The sequence below is a fragment of the Microcebus murinus genome, chromosome 6, assembly GCF_040939455.1.
Source record: "Microcebus murinus isolate Inina chromosome 6, M.murinus_Inina_mat1.0, whole genome shotgun sequence".
NCBI lineage: Eukaryota > Metazoa > Chordata > Mammalia > Primates > Cheirogaleidae > Microcebus > Microcebus murinus.
The window spans coordinates 10988527-11002049 of NC_134109.1; the positions used below are offsets into that span (position 1 = coordinate 10988527).

At 37.7% G+C, this 13523-nt stretch overlaps 2 protein-coding genes across 5 annotated transcripts in view; one reads left to right on the top strand and one right to left on the bottom strand.

The window, feature by feature from the left end:
* Positions 1-515, top strand: part of LOC105856768 (corticosteroid-binding globulin) — a 17699-nt gene extending 17184 nt beyond the window's left edge. The window contains exon 5 of the mRNA XM_012738630.3: positions 160-515. Coding sequence (XP_012594084.2) covers positions 160-345 — 186 coding nt within the window. The 3' untranslated portion in view covers positions 346-515. The remainder of the gene's footprint in view (positions 1-159) is intronic.
* The window catches only part of PPP4R4 (protein phosphatase 4 regulatory subunit 4), a 110457-nt gene continuing 97442 nt past the window's right edge, over positions 509-13523 (bottom strand). For 2 of the 4 annotated variants that reach the window (XR_012919676.1, XR_012919678.1), the window contains 2 exons: positions 11515-12910; positions 509-9507 (listed from right to left, as the gene is read on the bottom strand). Coding sequence is in view for 1 of the 4 variants with exons in the window: in XM_012738628.2 (XP_012594082.1) it covers positions 12886-12910 (25 nt within the window). In the remaining 3 variants the exon portion in view is untranslated. Of the gene's footprint in view, positions 9508-10305; positions 12911-13523 lie in introns of those variants that run through there. The other 2 variants (XR_012919677.1, XM_012738628.2) reach the window with 2 other exon arrangements.

Sequence of the window (13523 nt, forward strand, 5' to 3'; positions counted from 1 at the left end):
CCTGGGGCTGCCGCTCAGCTGAGGAGCCTGCACATGACCTTCTCAGAGCCTCAGCTTCACCTACTCAAAGCTGAGGGTGGGAGGAATCCAGGCAATGAGGCCTGGAAAGCACTTGCACGTAGCAGGTGCTCGCTACCTGTCTCTGGTCTGATCTAACAGGTGGTCCATAAGGCTGTGTTGCAGCTCAATGAGAAGGGTGTGCAGGCAGCTGCCTCCACTGGGCTCACCCTGAACCTGACGTCTGAGCCTCTCACCATCCGTTTCAACAAGCCCTTCCTCATCTTGATCTTTGACCACTTCACATGGAGCAGCCTTTTCCTGGGCAAAGTTGTGAACCCGACCTAGGAGAATGCCCGCCAGGAGCCATGGCACTATCTGACTTTGGGTATGAGGAACCCCACGGAAATGCTTTGGAGGGTGGATGATTTCCTCCAATCTTCTCCAACTTCTCCTCCATCCAACCAGAGTTGTCTGTACCTTTAGATGTCTTGCAATAAATGTCACTGTGACTCTGATGACAAGTGTGGATGAAGGGAAAAGGCCTGGGGACACTGACGGTTGCACAGTTATAAACTGCCAAGCCTGGTCTCGGTCTGTTCCAGCTGCCATAACAAAGTACTATAGTCCGGGTGGCTCACAGGCAACAGAAATTTATACTCAGTTCTGGAGGCTGGAAGCCTGAGATCAGGGTGCCAGGCTTGTCAGGTTCTCATGAGGGCCTGCTTCCTGGTTCAGAGATGTCTGACTTTTTGCTGTACCTTCAAGTGGCAGAGAGAACAGAAAGAGCTCTCTGGGGTCCCTTTTATGAGGGTAGTAATCCCACTCATGAGAGCTCTACCCTCTTGACCTGATCACCTCCCAGAGGCCCCCACCTCTTAAGACCATCACCTTGGCAGTGAGGATTTCAACATAGCAATTTTGGAGGGACACAAACATTCAGTCCATAACACCTGGTACCACCACAGGAGGAGCAAATCCCCAGCCAACAGACCCACCTCTCTTCCCTGACAAGAGCAGATGGATGTGGCACCTTGGATTTATGCTGGATCTTAAGGGTCAGGGCGGTGCAGGGACATGTGGGAAACAGCAAGGCTTCAGAACGTGACTGGCCTGAGACAAAATCCCAGCCAGGTCTCCAGGAGGTGGGATGCTAGAGCTCGTGCTGCTCTTTCTAAGGTTCCTGGAGGAGGAGGGGGAGTGTGGGGAGGGCATTTCTGGGCTCCACTCGAAGCCTGCTGTGGGTGAAGAGTGGAGTCGCACTCCAGAAAGATGGAAGGAGACTTATCCGATGTGTAGGATCAGTTCTAACATTCATTAGTTTTCTTTTCTTATTATAAAAGCAACACACACTGAGGCAAAACCCTGGGAAAAAGCTCAGGTCGGGCCATCTAGAGGTAGTTGCCCTCCCCCTAAACCAGCGTGATCCTCCGCTCGAGGCACTAGTAACACTCTGGTGGGTTTTGGATTTGTTTTGTTGAGTTTTGTTTGGTGTGGTTTTCGCATTAAGTTTTTATAAGCCAAACCACACAGAGTTCATAAATTTCCTCTCCCCTAACTCCAGCCAGTTGAATCACTATATATGTGCATATATACACATTTATTTCAGAGCCTGCTCTTTTATTTATTATGGGAAATTTCAAATAAATCAGAAGTAGCATTTCAAATCAATGGGGAAAACAAATCATGTTAAAATACTTATTAAAAATGTTTGAGGACAACCAGGCCAGCCAGCTGAAAAACAAAGTAGAGTTGGAATTATTCTCATCCTTATACCAAGATCAATTCCAGATAGATCAAAGATTTAAATATAAAAATTAAAATCATGAAATAAGTAGATGAGTGTTTAAAAATAACTTCATAATGAGAAAGACGTATCTAAGAATGCTAAAAATCCAGAAGGCATTAAAGAAAATATTGATACATTCAACTGCATAAAAATTGTTTAAAGACTAATCAAATTTCAAAGACAAATGACAAACTGCCAAAATTATTGCCATTCATATTATTATACTCCAAGAGTTAATTTCTTCTATAAGTCAATTCTTAAAAAAACCAAAATGAAGTTCTGGTTGACCCTAGAATAATGGTAGCCATATGAATATGAATTTCTTACACATCCTTCCAACAAGCTATAAAATCAACAGTAGTACAAATAAAACCACACGTGATCCAAGCCTTCACCATTATATCAGTACATGCAATTGGAACCCCAGGAGGGGGGAGGTGCAGGAGACAGAAAAATATTTGAAGAAATAATAACTAGTTCTTTTCCAACCATGATGGAAACTATAAGCACACAGGTCCAATAAATTCAACAAATAGAAATGCAAAAAACCACAAGCCAAGGCACAACATAATCAAACTGCTTAAAACCAAGGATAAAGAGAAAATCTTAAAAACAGCCAGAAAAATTTTAAAAAGACACATTACATGTAAGGCACAAAGATAAAGAAAAGGACTGGGTTCTCATCAGAAATTGTGCCAGCCAGCTGATGTGATACACCCGGACGGGCACATTACTTCTGCAGTATGTGTGCCCAAAGTACCAGCCTGAGGTTGACGTGAGGAAACATCACACAAATCCAAATGCAAAGAGATTCTATAAACCATCTAGCTGGCATTCTCCTAAGGTCCTAGTCAAGAAAGACAATCTGAGGCGCTGTCCCAGATGATGGAAGGGGAAGGAAGAGATGTGACAACCAGGTGCAACGTGGGTTCCTGAATTGGATTCTGGACCAGAAAAAGAACATTGGTGGGACAACTGAAAAAGATGGAATAATATTCATATATTATAATATCACTGCATTTCCCTGGTCTTGACCATTGTTCTGTGGTTGTGTGATATGTTCATATTAGTAAGACCTGGATGAAGGGTATGTGGAAACGCCACTGTTTTTGCAAATTTTTGTTAAGTTTGAAGTCTAAATAGAAAGTTAAAAAAGAAGAATTCATAAAACCTATAACACAATGGTATGACACCTTTAAAGTTGGGGAGGAGGGGAATATCATAATACCTCCCCAAAAGAAAAAAAAGCAAAAACAATCCTTCAAAAATAAAGGCAAAGTAAAGATTTTTTTTTCAGACAAATAAAAGCTGAGAAAATTTATCACCTTCACTCAAGAATTTTAAAAAGTAATTCTTTAGGCAAAAAGAAGAGGATTCCAGATGGAAACTTGGACCTATTGGATAGGGTAAATATGGGTTAAAAAATATAAAATATCTTTAAAATAACTGACTAAAGCAAAAATAATGCCAATGCATTTTGGTATGTTAGTTGTCAACTTACTGCTTCTCAGCTCCAAATCCTCCCTTTCTTGCTGCTTTGCAAAAATGGTTCTGGACCTTTTCAGTAATTTTGCTTTGTCAGCCAAGCATGTTAACTTCGTCAGTAGAGGGTGCTAGAGAGACACTTCAGGAGAATGAGGCTTCCTCTCCCTGGTTCAGGCCAAAAACCGTAACAATGAAACAAATAACTAAATAATCAGATTAAAAGAGAGAGACATGGAATGTACCTTGAGAAACTGGAATTTAAGGATAATTGCTTAAATATAAGTACATATTTATACCTTTCTAAGACACACACACACACACACACACACACACCTGATTCCTAAAACTAGCATCTTATTTAATAGGAAAACTCTAAATGCATTTCCACTAAGACAAGAGTAAGACAAGGCTGCTTGTTAAATCCACTACCATTTCACACTGTACTGGGGGTATTAAACAATGCAATTAGATAAAAGAGAACAGAGGCATAAGAATTGGAATAAAATAAAGTACAACTATCTCTATTTGCAGATGACATGGTAAAATATTGCATAATTATATAACTAAACAAGATGATACCGAAGTCCATATAGAAAAATAAACCTGCAAATCAAATGATAACGCAAACCCAAACAATAAAAGAATTTTGCAGGATATCAGGGTATGGAATTAACATACAAATAATCCAAATGGAAATGCTGCTGCCTGGACTACGGTGGTGGCAGTGGAAGTGATTAAAAGTGTTAGATTCTGCAAGAGTTGGCAGGATTCGCTAATACGTGGGTGAGAGAGAGGGAGAGAGGGGAGTCAAGGGTGATTGCAAAGTTTTTGGCCTTAGCAACTGGAAGGATGCATTTCCCATGTACTGAAATGGGAAGAATGTGGAAGGAACAGGTCTGGGAGTAGCTTCAAAAGTTCAGTCTTAAACATTCAGATCAGAAATATCTATTAGAAATCTAAGTGGAGATGTCAAGAAGGCAGCTGGATCTGGAGTCTAGGGCCAGGGCCAGGCTGGAGATATTAATATAAATTTAAGACTTATTAGCATATAACCAGAATTGAGAACCATGAGACAGGATGAGCTTGCCTACGGAGGGGGCTGTGCAGAGGGAGAAAGTTGGAAGCACAGAGTAGGCTCTCATTTGTCCAACAGATCAGTCCACCTACTGGGGTACAGGGAAGACAGCTGTAAGAATACCACAGCCATGCCTTCTGAAGCTTATCAACCTAAAATTTGACACAGAGTTGAGTACAGCTAAAGATCCCTGGTTTCATCTTCATCATTCTTCTTTCCTGTTTCTTCAAATCTTTAGATTTTTTTTTTTTGAAGCAAAGAACCTCAAACCTAAAAAGCCCTCAAAAAATGTTTGTTGAATAAATAAATTTATAAATTAACCTTCCAGATAAATCATGTCTTCAATTATATTCCAGTCTGAGAGTCTGGACCAATCTGCAACTGGGAGAGAATGAGGGAGATATAGTGACCATGTGGGAATTAACATTTAAGCCCCTACTATAACACCATTGTTCTGGGTACTTAATATATATTATTCCTCTGAACAATCCTGCAAAATTGGAAATTCTTTAAGACTAGTTTAGTATCAATTAATAGTTTTCACACGTTTTTTTGGAGCCACAGAACTCATTTTTCCAAACAGCATATTTTCAAAGGAGAACTCCAATATATAAAATAGATACTATCAGAGTTTCTCTAGCTAAAGATGGGTAGAGTGTTGAAAGTGCTCTTTGCCCCTCCCTGGCCATCCCAGACCCCTGGAGAATCCTCCTGGAAGCACTAGGAGCTGTAGAATCTCGGCAATGAAGACAGCCACCACCCAGGAGTCTGTGGGACTGCTAGAAGCAGCTATTGGATTAATTTGGGTTGTTTTTAAAACACAGGGAAGGCTGGGTGTGGTGGCTCACACCTGTAATCCTAGCACTCTGGGAGGCCGAGGCGGGTGGATCGCTCAAGGTCAGGAGTTCGAAATCAGCCTGAGCAAGAGTGAGACCCTGTCTCTATGAAAAATAGAAAGAAATTAATTGGACAACTAAAAATATATAGAAAAAATTAGCCGGGCATGGTGGCATGTGTCTGTAGTCCCAGCTACTTGGGAGGCTGAGGCAGGAGGATCGCTTGAGTCCAAGAGTTTGAGGTTGCTGTGAGATAGGCCGATGCCACAGCACTCTAGCCTGGGTGAGAGAGTGAGACTCTGTCTCTAAAAAAACAAAACAAAAAAACACACAGGGAAATGGGCACATAGGCATTCCTTGCTAAAGAGAACGTGGGATGAGTCATTGGCTGAGAAATAAAACCAGTTCACTAAAGCTGAAATAATATTTGATAAGGCAGAAATTTTCCCTGAGATAGACCATTACAAAAGACTCATTGATGGAAATAATCTTGGAAGAGGGAAAAAAGGAAAGTGTGACCTTTTTAGTGTGCATAGACTATGGCTTTGTCTACATTTTATCATTGCCTGCACTGGTACCACAGAAAAATGAAAGTTTTCTTTCCAAAGGTTAAGCTAAATGGAGAATATGAGATGCAAGAGCTGCTTAAACAGAGGAGAATCAGAAGAATTTTCTCACCCAGGGCCGGCCTTAGTGAGCTCTCAGCTACTGCAAGAGTCTTCAAGAAGCCAAAGTAAACCAGGGTCTTTCACTAGAGCCTAACTCTAAGTACAAAATGTCATCAAAACAAACAAAATATTTTTATAAACCATTTAAACTTTGATAAAATACCTAGTTGTAGTAGAAAATTTGATTTAAATTCCAAAGACTTGAAATACCACTCAAGTTGGATGTTTTAAGAATTTTAAGCTACTTTATTATAACATATTTTCAACTAATTTCTCTTAAGTAGAATTTTCTCCCTCTGATCTCCTAATGATCAAGGAGAAATTTGCCCCTGAAATGAAACTACCTTACAGATTCATCATCTATGTTGAATATAACTTGAAAAGTCCATGAAATTACACCACCTTTAGGATGAAAGAAACCCTGAGACATCATCTAGCCCAATTTCCCATTCCTTGTGGAAATCCCCCCTATAATTCCCTACAAAGCAGCCCTCCAATCAATCTCTCTCTTCTCTCTCAATGCTTCTAGTGACAGGGAACTCACCACTTCTATGAAAAGTAGCCCAGTCCACAGATGGCTAAAATCGTTTATTTTTTAATATATTGACCTGTAACTTCTCCCTAACTCATAGTTTTTGGTCCTAGTTCTATCTTTAAAACTACTAAGAACAAGTTTAGTCACCTCCCAGATAGAATCCTTTGAGCTAATCAGTTTTCTCAATGGAAGTATTCGTGGTCTGGAGGAGAATAATTGTCTGTTGTCCAGAGCAGTTCTGTGCATGGCAGGGAACTTGGTCAGCATTCCTGACCCATGTTCACTAATGCCAGTAGTAATCCCCAGTCATTGTTATAAAAATGTTCCACACATTTCCAAATGGCAGCTACATCTCACTATTCTCCTTTAGCTATGGGGTTTGGTTAATATTTTCCCATACAATGACCATTTTCAATTCCAAGAGAGATTAAAAATGACATCCACTTAAGTGGACCCAATAGGGTGACCTTGGCCTGTGATCAGGCCTCACCATCTCAGGGAAGGTAAAACAATTAAAACTAACAGTCCTGCAGACCAGTACCTGAAAGAGTTTCTGCTGTGAACACATAAAAAAATTGAAGAAATAGGCTGCTGTTTTACAAAGCATCCTCATGAAGTTTAAATTGTAAACCATTGAATATTCCCCTCTTCTCTGGAGAGTCAATTTTCACTCCAGGAAATTAGAGAGTTGCTGGGTATTTATTACACTGATGTTACTCCTATAATACAGTAAATATATAGATACATCACTCATGTCACATTTGGTTCCTGGACAAAACGACCTCCCAGACACAGCAGACAGCTGGAATAGAGGCAGCCAGAGTTCAGGAAGGCTTCAGGGACCCCTGGGCTTGCCCCAGGAAATGCCTCAGAGCAGCACCAGTGCTGGGAAGCTTCTACAGAAGACTAACCACCAAGCCCCCACCTTGCCTGCCAGAAGGAAAGTCAAGGTCCTTAAATGATCCAAGCAGCTTGAAAACTTGTTAGGAGTACCAGCTCAGCCCAGGAATCAGTAGCATAGAGTATATACTCAATAAATATTTATTTGACATGTGTGCATGAATTGGCTGGCCAGAGAGTCCCTAAATCCATGCCCAGAATGAATTTCACATATTCCACAATATTGCAGACAGGATTCCCCTGAGGTCTCCTGGTATCTTTTAGACTCCTGTGGCAGTCCTGGGTGCAAGCCCAGACCATCCTTCTTAATGTAGATGGGCCTCGTGCCACTAAATCCCAGAAGCACGGCCTTGTGGGTAGGACCATTGTGAAGAATTTCAAGGGGCTCAATTAAATTCCTCCTCCACTGCCAAATAAATGGTCTTCCACATTACTTCCTTTGCCAGGCTTTACATAGAGCAGTGACTGAAGTAGATGAAAAAGAAACTGAGGCAGTGGCAGGAACTCTGCCAGAAATTATTGCTCATTCCATGGTACCCATGTCCAAGTGGACCAGCCATTTGATGGTGCATGAAGAAACCTCTGGGATGCTTTCATTTGTGAGCAGGGTGGTGAATCTCACTCTCCAATGATCCATGGCATGCACAGGGACTTAGTGCTACAGTCAACGCTGAATCTGAGGTACCTGAACCCACACGGGATCCTGGCACGACATGGCAGAAGAGCATCTCCTTTGTCCTCGGCTAGTTTAGGCAGCTCTCAGATAAACACAACTGTCCCCCTTATCTGTGGGGGTCTGTTCCCAGGCCCCCAGTGGATGTCTGAAACCATGGATAGTACCAAATCCTATATATACTATCTTTTTTTCTACACAACCACACCTACGATAAAGTTTAATTTATACATTAGGCACTGTAAGAGATTAACAACAATAGCTAAAAATAAAACCAAATGAAATAAGGGTTACTTGAACAGAAGCACTGTGATATCATGAAAGTTGATCTGATCATCAAGCCAGCGGGAAGCACAGATAAAGGGATGCTTCATGTCCCAGGTGGTACAGAGCTGGATGGCACAAGATTTCATCATGCTACTCAGAACAGCACACAATTTTAAACTGATGAATTGTTTACTTCTGGAATTTTCCATTTAATATTTTCAGACTGAGGTTGACCACAGGTAACTGAAGCTGAGGAAAGAGAAACTGTAGATAAAGGGGACTGCTGTAAAAGTATTAAATTCATACATTTTTTAAAGGAGATGTTTGTGTAACCTGTCTGGTATTTTAAGCCTGTTTCTAAGATCTTTAGTTATCTGGCTGAAGCCTCACTGGGTGGAATATCTTTAGCTTTCTCTGTTGCTCACATATCTGGACTGTAAAAAACGGTAGCTCAGAACACTATTTCAAGATAAAGCCTTTGGGAGGAAGTCATGTACACATTCTCCCTGAGTCATGTACTTTTCTCTCTTCTCTCTGGTGCAAAATAAGTGTTTTATTTTAATCTATTATGGAACCATTTTCTTTCTGACTAAAATTAGAATAAAATAGCTCTAACCAGTCCTGATCACAGCATCTGCCTTGATGCTGCTCATTCTATTCTCCTCCCTGGTGCCTGAAATCACTTGGCAGAGGCACTGGCTGAACCAAAGATCATCCAGTTCAATACCTACATTTTACAAAGGAAAGAAATAGGGACCCAGAAACAGGGCCACATTATGACTTTCATTGGCCCTCAGCACTTTTGCCTTCATGGATCCCCTACTTCATAAAAATATATTAAAAATTATGTGACTGCATTGGTATAAAGATGAATATATTCTGGATTATGTTCATTTTTCTACCAATGCAGTTGAAGTCTGTATTCTGCTTTACTGTCAGAAGTAAAACATCTTCATGTGTCCTTAGAGTATTGTGTGCACTGTGCCTCCTGCACCTGGCAGGTTAAGTCACACCTTACACTTCAGTGCAAGGAAAATACTTGCCCAAGGTCAGCCAGTGGCAATGGCAGAGTCAGAGGGCTGTCTCTCCCAAGGCTAGTCCTCAAGCCCTTTTCATTCTTCCTTCCTTCTATCTAACACATCTGATGGGGTCCAGCTAAAAAGGCAGCATGCACTCAGCTTATAGGTACCCACCATGGTTAAACAGAATATAAGCATCAACTTTTGTCCCAAGGTGAAGAAAAACAGCAAATACTCCTGAAACTTTCTTAAGTAGTCATTTTCTGTCATAGAAACAAGAAAATATTTTAGGAGTAAATTCAGAGAATCACAAATAGAGTTAACTAACTTAAGTGTGTCAACTGTGTTGACTAAATGCCTAATTGGATTTCAGTTTGCTATCTTATGTTTAAACATACCTAAAATTAATTTATTAATTAGTTATCTTGATTACTAATATAAATCAGAGTAATGTGAATAGTTATAGTCTAAAGACTGACTATTCATCATTCTAAAATCTGGACATTCATTCATTCCTACATTCTTCCAAGGGCACTGATTGGTATTCATTAAGAGCCAGGCAATTCTAGGCCCTGGAAAGAGAAAAAGATAGAAGACCAACTCCAAGTGACATTCTTAAGTGACTTGTTTGTGTTCAATTAGTCATGTTTGTTTATGAAAAAAACAGTAGAAAGAGGAATAAAAGAGAGTTCAGTCAAATTTCCCATTTTTAAGAAATGAAATCTAGAAAAAAGGTATGAGAATGCAATACCCTCTGAAATAAATATAGCCAAATCCAGTTATAAAAAGGTTATTATTGAAGAATTCATACAGCACGAAGATCAAACTCCCCTACCTTTTTCCCACCACATACACTGCAAAGCAACAGTAGCGTAACAATTATATCTACCATATTATTCTTTAAGGCAGAAAATGGTCCTATTCTCTATTTTTAAAACATTTTTCAATGTTCCCCCACATTTGCTTTAAGAAGTTCCTAAGAAACTCGGTGTCAGATTTCCCAAGTATATATGCATGATGAAATAATGTAGACCAATGAAAAATGTAATTTATCTCACACACACAAATTCAAAGTTTCCAACTGAGGGGAAAAAGCTCTTAACCTTGTATAAGCCTTCACTACACTTGTCAAGTTCTAAAAATTCTTCCTACACAGACTCACGACTCATCTGCGCATACATGCATGAACACACACACTGTAACAACTGAGAACAAATTATTGAATTAATCTAATTTGTTTTACCCTCATCATAAAAGTCTTACTTAAGCTGAGGAGACTGTTTCATTTCAATTAAAAAATTTCTCATAATTGCCTGGCAAAATAGACTTATCGTTCCAGAATATCCAAGCTCAGAAAGTCGAACAATAGAAATGATTTTAAAAATGTGTAAAAGGTTGTACAAGAAAAATTCTACATGTTCCTTATTTTACCTCTATTTAGTAAAAATCCTTTTTAGCCCTGTCTCCATATGTGCAGTAAAATTAAGTTTTACAGGCCTGTTTTTTGCTTGTAATGCTAACGTGAAATTCTAGAACTTACTCTTAAAAATGGAAGTTTTAATAATTAAAAAAAAAGATAAAGGAGATGTTCCTTTTTCCCTGTAAGTACAGATGGAGGGAGATCATTCTTTGTCATACAATTAAAGGATTGATTTGAAAAGCTATAAACAGAACTTTTACAAGGGTATCTTTTTTATTTCTGCTATAAATGGAAATATGTGTGGATATCCATAACTGTCACCAATTTATTCTGTTGCTATATATCTGCCCCTTAAAAGTATAATTTTAAGAAATATTCCAAAGATTTTAGGAATTATGTTCTGTAAAAAAAGAAAAAAAATTCCAACAGTAATTCTGATTAACTACTTTAATTGATAATTTATGGCCTAGAAATTGACTTCTTTACACTCCTGAACTTTATAGGTAGTAGTGATTTTTCTCTGTCAAATCAATTTCCATTTCTCCCACTTGCATGATGAGAAAATAAAAGTTTATAACTCTGCTAAATTTATTATTTAAAAAATAAATTAAAATTCTTCATCTTATTTAAAATAATAGAATTAATACTGAATGTGAATCAAAGTACTGGAAAAACTGATGCAGCTTTGATGTCCTATTATGCACCAAATTCCCCAGATCATATTAATAATATGTTCAATTCCACATTATTGATGCTAGTAGGAGACAGACATAATTAAAATAGTTAAATGAAATCCACAAAGAATGTATTGAACTCCTTTAACCAGTACTGGCAAGTTTCTCATACCTACCAAATTTTAACTGCTGACAAAATGAGTAGTTGAACAATTCCATTTACTTGATTGTCCTTTGGTGAAGGATAGTAAGAATCACTAAAAATAGCCCAAAAGAGGCCATATGGAAGGTAAAAGGGAAACAAATAGCATGAAATAATTTCACACTGAGTAACTGTCCTCTGAGTAATTTATAGTTGACATTGGTATGTTCCTCTTATTCATTACTTAAAAATGAACTCTTTTTAATTTTATAATAAAAACTGCAGGGAAGTATTTAAAACTTTTTTCACAAACACAGGTATCTCATTAACCTATGTTTTATTTTGAGTAAATTCATTATTCATTATTTCACATTATAAAAAGTAACCACACACACATATGCATTCGCAAATCAGATCATCTTTGCCATACATCAATATATTTTAAAAAACAAATATTTTCTAATATCAATATAGTTATATGCTGATTGCATTTTGAAATAGAGAAGCTGACAATAGCTTCATACAGTATATCTCAAGAACTGAAGTTTAAAATTAAGAACTGTATATGTTCCACAGGCAAATTTTGATGGAAATATTAGCATTAGTACAAATAAATGCTGTTGACATAGCTTAAGCATGATAGCTTGAAATAACAGCTAATTCAAACTAGATTCATCATTTTAAATTAAGTAAGGACAAATACAATCTAAATGTAAACAAAGTATTTATAAAATAAATTCTTCTAGGAAATAAAGGAAATCATCAATCTATTATTTTTAAGGTATTTATAACTCAAAGTTATCAGAAATCTTTGTAGAATTTTCACTGCCAAATTTAAATTTGGGAACATCCAGGTACAACATATTGTCACCATAGTCATAGGACTGATAAAATCGCAGACAGCTGTTTGCACGGTTTCAGTATGACTTCAATTGGGCTCGGAGAGTTGTGAGAAAATTCAATAACTTTTTTACATTCCAAGCCCTCCTCCAAGTGGTTATCTAGCTAGGACAATTTCAGCTGATTTGGACTTTCAAAGGATTTTTCAACGTTAAACCTCTAGAACAATTAAATAGTTGGTTTCCTGCACAAATAAAGGCAGATTTGTCTCTTCTGTAGCAGTAAAGCACATTCTTAAGATTGTTTTTCATTACACTTCACTGTAACATTGGAATTCTGTAACCACATCATTATGCAATAAATATATATTGTAACTCCTAGGGAATCTAATTTCACATATGGAAAGTTTAACATAAGCTGCCATTATGTCTCTTTTTCCACTAATTAGAAAAAAAACAAAACTTGAAAAAAAAAAAAAAAAAGCCCGGCCATTGCTTTAGCTTTTGTCCGGCAATCACATTATCTCCAGCTGCCTTTGTTTTGCCTCCTTCATCAAACAGTTGATTTAAGGATTGGATTTTCTGGATTTTCTTAGGAAGGAAGGAAAGAAAAAGGGAAAAAGGGGGAGGGGGAGAGAGAGAAGAAGAGGAAAAAAGAAAATAAAACAAAAAATTTTATTCATATAATGCTTACAAAGTAAATTTTGAAAATATAGATAATTTACTTTGAATAAAACTAATATATGAGAATTCTAATTAAGAGAAAAAATGAATTACACATTAAAGATTACTTGGAATTACCTTTAATTACCAAAAATCCTGTATATTCTTAACATAGCATTCAATTTAATTCATACCACTTTTCCTACATTTTAAATATTGCATAACCATAACAGAAAGTACACCGGCCTAAATATATGAATTGTCTGCTCTTAAAAAATGTTAATACATACCTGTACTTACTTTAAGACATTAATATTGCTAAATATCAGATGTGTCATCTATAACACTGAAAAGCTAGAAAATGAATTGCATAGAACTTTTTAGAGAAGCTAAAATTGAGATAATACTTTCTGAAATCATTTCATATAAGTTTATTTTAAATAAAAAGGATACATTTTCATTTGGATATGGCATGGCTCTTAACTGTGGATAATATTTCACAGAAAAAAGACTACTGTAGATATCAATCACCTATTCCAGC